Source organism: Microtus ochrogaster, chromosome 7 (genome assembly GCF_000317375.1).
Source record: "Microtus ochrogaster isolate Prairie Vole_2 chromosome 7, MicOch1.0, whole genome shotgun sequence".
Taxonomy (NCBI): Eukaryota; Metazoa; Chordata; class Mammalia; order Rodentia; family Cricetidae; genus Microtus; species Microtus ochrogaster.
In genome coordinates, this window is record NC_022014.1 from 78,094,022 (window position 1) to 78,098,926 (window position 4,905).

A 4,905-nucleotide genomic window follows, 5' to 3' on the forward strand; every position below is an offset into this window, starting at 1 on the left:
CCCACCTATGTTTTAACCTATGAGGGCCAAGCAGTTTCTTTTTATTGCTTAACCAATGAAATCAACAGATTGATATATGACATTCCCACATCAGGAAGGACTGCGAGACATAGGCTCACTTTCGGTGAGTGACTAAGGAAGCCCAATGTCAAGAGGGGAAAAAAAATGCTGGAAGGGTTTTAGTGTTTCTAGATTTACTTAAGATAGCTTAATAATGAACACAGGGTCGCTGTTAGTAAAGTGAGCAGCAAGCAACAATGTGTGGGTGGTCCAAGCTGAAAGAGTGTTAAGTATGACAGAGGGGCTGGAGAGATGGCTTAATGGTTAAGAGCACTGACTGCTCTTGCAGAGGACCTGGCTCCATTCCTAGCACCCACATGATGGCTCATAACCACCTGAAAATCCAGCCCAGGGAATCTGATACCTTCTGGCCTTCATGGGCTCCTGTATGCATGTAATTCACATAAACCTATGCAGGCACACACATTATTTACTTTTATTTGTTGTTGTTGTTTTTTGTTTCTTGTGGGTTTTTTGTTTGTTTGTTTTTTTGTAGATGGATTTCTCTGTATATCCTTGATTATTCTGAAACTTGCTCTGTAGACCAGGCTGGCCTTGAACTCACAGAGATCCCTCTGCCTCTGCCTCCTGAGTGTACCACCACCACCTACCTACACATAAAATTTTAAAGTATTTTCTAAAAGTATAACAGCAGTGACCTTAATGGGCTTAGCAGTGGACTGGACATGCCCGAAGAAGGGAACAGTCAGCCCGGAGACAGATTAGTTGAAAACCCCACATGAAAACACAGATGCCCCAATTGCCTAATGGGTAAGGCGTTGCTCCCCCACCCCCGCAATGAAAACACAAAGAGGAAAAGAAAAGTAATAGAAAACCAAGAACTGTGTGATAATTTCCAAAGCTATAGCACACATGTGACTCGAACTCCGGGAGAATAAAGAGGAAACAAAACAGAAGAGATCTGGGGAGTCCTGCTTACTGAGAATTTTCCAAAAGCGGCTACAGAAACCAAACCACAGATCTTAACTATCAAATAGAATGTTTTCAATATCTATTTTAAATGTAAAAAGGAGTTTATTTTATTATGTTTAGTTATGTGTAAGTCTGTATGGATATGAGTGCAGTGCCCCTGGCAGTCAGAAGAGGGCATCAGTTTCCTCCAGAGCTGGAGTCACAGGAGGTTGTGACCTCCCTACTCCGGTGCTGGGAATCAAACCATAGTCCTCCAAAAGAGCCTTTGCACGCTTAATCACCAAGCCAACTCTCCACGCTCCCAGAATAACAATGCAACCCTACATCAAGTTGCATCATTTTCAAAAGGCACCAAAGGACAAAAAGGTCTTGAAAGGCTGAGGGAAGGGGAAGTAGCTTTCACGCAGGGACTAGAATAGCTTCAGCAACCATCTCATGAGAGTGAGAGCAGGAGAGAGAGACACCATATTTTAAATACTTTTGATGGTGCTTGTCAACCTAGGATCTATTCCGATTTCCTCAGATGAACGCCGGAGGGGTTTATCCTCAGACGGAATGAAACACTCATGATCAAAAGCGCTAGCAGGGAACTCCTGCGGTGTTTAGAGGCAGGTAATATACTCTTTATCTGCCAATCTAGAGAGTATATTACCTGCATTTACTGAGCTATGAGTATATTCCAGGCAATGTTCCAGGCACATGAATTAACTTGCTAACTCTTCAGAACCAGGGCTGGAAAGATGGCCCGGCAGTTAAGAATGCTTGCTGCTCTTGCAGAGGACTGGAGTTCAATTCCCATACCCAGCATCTCACAACTACCTACAAGTCTGGGGGATCAAACACCCTCTTCTGACTTCCATGGGCCCCTCCACCATGTGTGCATATACGTACACCAAAGCATGCATATAAATTAAAATAAAATAAATATTTTAGAAGGATTGTGTTTTTGAGACATGATCTCATATAACCCAGGCTGACCTGGAACTCACTATGTAGACCAGGCTGGCTTTGAACTCACAAAACTCTGCCCACCTCTACCCCTGCCTTCTGACTACTAGGATTAAAGGCATGTGCCACCACGCTCAGCAAAATAAGTCTTTAAAAAATTCATAACAACACCATAAGGCAGGCATTAAAATAATCTCTACATATTTATTTTGCACTACTGGGGATCAGAACTCTAGACCTTGCACACATTAAGCAAACACTACCACTGAGCTATAGCTCCAGCAAGCCCCCTGCCCTCTTAGGAAAGATTACGTTGTTACAACTTAGTCCATTGTTACAACTTTCAAAGTTGAAGTCAGAATTCTGGGTTCTGTACTCTTACCATCCCGCCTCTTCTGAGCCAACTGTTCTTAACTTTGGGGTCGTATTTCTTGAAAGGGTCTGTATGCTTATCTAAAGACCTCAGCCCCCACTTTCTTCTATCAGCCCCTACCAGCCTGTGACTAGGACCAGTTATTTATCTCCTGAAGGGAACTGTCTAGGGACCAAAAGAAAAGCGGCGCCAGCACCGAAGGAGAGGAGAGCTGAGCTGAGCCATTAAGGGAGATGCTGGGTCACTGAGGATGGGGAACCCTGAGCTCTGGACCGCACCGCTGGGAGAACGCAGCAGTGCAGCTGATTCTCCCGAATGCAATGCGCACATATACCTCAGCTAGCCTCAAAATCTTGCGTCGCTCTCAGCATCTTGGAGTCACAAGACAGGTGATCCCGGGCTGCGAGTACCTCAGAACTCTGGTCCCCCATGCACCACGGCGATTCTCCTGCTGAACTCTGAACCTTTGGGATCTAGGAAACCGATTTTTAGTCGGTACCCTCTAGGTCGCTTTAGGAGCTGTCCAGTGCTGATCACGGATGCAGCCGGGCCCCCCGGGGTGCTTGGACCAGAGCCTGCCGCGCCCGGCAGAGCTCCGGGCCCGAGCTGCTGGGAGCGCTGACGCAGAGCCCTGGGAGAGCTGGGAGCTGTTGGCTCTGAGCTAGCTGGACATGGATCTGCAGAGACCCGACTCCTACCAGGACGGAGCTGGCCCTCACTTCAGCGAGCATGTCCTACACAAGGTAAAACTCTCCCCCGGGGCGCCCACCTCAACGCCGGAAGTTCTCTCTGATCCCCTGACTTTTGCTTTGGGACTTAAACAAGAAACTAGCGAGTATCTGTGATCCTGGGCAAAGCCTTTCTGTGTGATCCTGTTTGATGTTCAAAAGAGAGATGGATACGTGCACACTGGGGGAAGGGACGCCTCCGGAGGCCCCAGTTATGGGGTGCTGCATTCAGTCGTTCAGTTAACCCTCTCCTCCCCACACACCCATCTCTTTCTTCAGCCATTTGGGCTGTGCACAGGCATCTGAGCTTTCCCTAAGCCTTGTGGGAGACTGCACTTCTTCTCCCAGCTTCTCTGTCAATCTTCAGCTCCGCATAAGCTGGGTGCAGTAGTTCACCTGGTTGAAATATCCATAGTTGTGATCTGTAGCTGGGCGTGTAGGTGCACACCTGTGATCCTAGTACTTGTGGGAGGCAGATGGTGCAAGTTCGGAATTGTGAGTTCAAGGCCAACTTGAGCTATGTAGGAAGTTCCAGGTCAGTCTTGGCTATGTAGTAAACCCGTGTGTGTGTGTGTGTGTGTGTGTGTGTGTGTGTGTGTGTGTGTGTAGAGGCAGAGAGATGGTGAGATTGGTGTTCAAATTGCAGACAAATTGCTGTACTCAAAGTGATGAACCCCCCCTCCAAGAGGTCTATAGATGCAAGTCTTGAAATAACCCTATTTGTCCTCCATTTTAAAAAACAGAGAGGCAAAGTAACTAAAAGCCAAGGATTGTGAGTCCAAGTCGAGTCTTGTGTTCACTGCACCCCCGCAGAACCTCTCAGCAGAGTGTGGTTCTAGGGGCCAGCAATGCGAGTGTGACCTGTGGTCCCAGGGGCCGGCAACGCGAGTGTGATCTGTGGTCCCAGGGGCCGGTAACGTGAGTGTGACCTGTGGTCTCAGGGGTCAGCAATGCAAGTGTGACCTGTGATCCCAGGGGCCAGCATCACGAGTGTGACCTGGGAGCCCATTAGAAAGTAGTATCTCAGACCTGCTGGATGATTCTGCATTTTAACAAGACCCCAGGGGAGCAAACAAGGGCATCTAACTTTCCAAAGCATGTTTTGTGCCCTGCTGGCTATTTCTGATCCGAATAACAGAAAATCCACTAGTGAGTGGCGCAGGTGCACAGGTTTGAGAAGCCTGGGTGCTCTTTTCCTCCAGACCTCCAGAGAAGGAGAAGTCTGGGAGTTCTAGAACCTTCCAGGACTGTGTTCTCAGAGACTGTGGATGTAGTCCTCTGTAAAGAATATGGAAACAAGGAACCTTACCAACAGGCCAGTGACAAACCCGGCTTAGTGGCAAAACATAATAATTATACAGGTCTCTCTAAAATTTATAAAAGACGGATTCGTTTTTATTTTATGTGTACGGGTGTTTCGCCTACACAAGTCCATGTGCCTTGTGCATGCAGTGCTGGCAGAGACCAGAAGAGGGCGTCAGATACCACAGACCTGGAGTTACAAGCATTAACAAACCATCACATGGGCACTGGAAACAGGACCAGGGTCCTCTGGAAGAGCAGCCAGTGCTCTTAACCAATGAACCATCTCTCCAGCCCAAGAGCCGCTCTATTTTTAAACCATGATATAAAGATATAAATATTCATTTTTGAAAGCTTTAAGATAGGGAAGTCAGAGTTTTCAAATTATTGATTAGATGCCGTCTTCCCTGATTCTCTCATCTACACACAAAAGCCTCCGCTTCCTTTGGGCTTATTGATCACCAGAGGAAGAGCGATCTTCTTCTAACAGGTCTCACTCTGCCTGAAAACAAGTGTCCCCTTACTACGGTGAATACCTGGTCTTCTCAATATTGACAGGAG

The 4,905-nt window shown here is 47.2% G+C and overlaps 1 protein-coding gene across 1 annotated transcript in view; it reads left to right on the forward strand.

The window, feature by feature from the left end:
* The first annotated feature begins 2,512 nt into the window (after positions 1 to 2,512).
* The window catches only part of Rab37 (RAB37, member RAS oncogene family), a 68,933-nt gene continuing 66,540 nt past the window's right edge, over positions 2,513 to 4,905 (forward strand). The window contains exon 1 of the mRNA XM_005350693.3: positions 2,513 to 3,057. Within this exon, the coding sequence (XP_005350750.1) occupies positions 2,986 to 3,057 (72 nt within the window). The 5' untranslated portion in view covers positions 2,513 to 2,985. The remainder of the gene's footprint in view (positions 3,058 to 4,905) is intronic.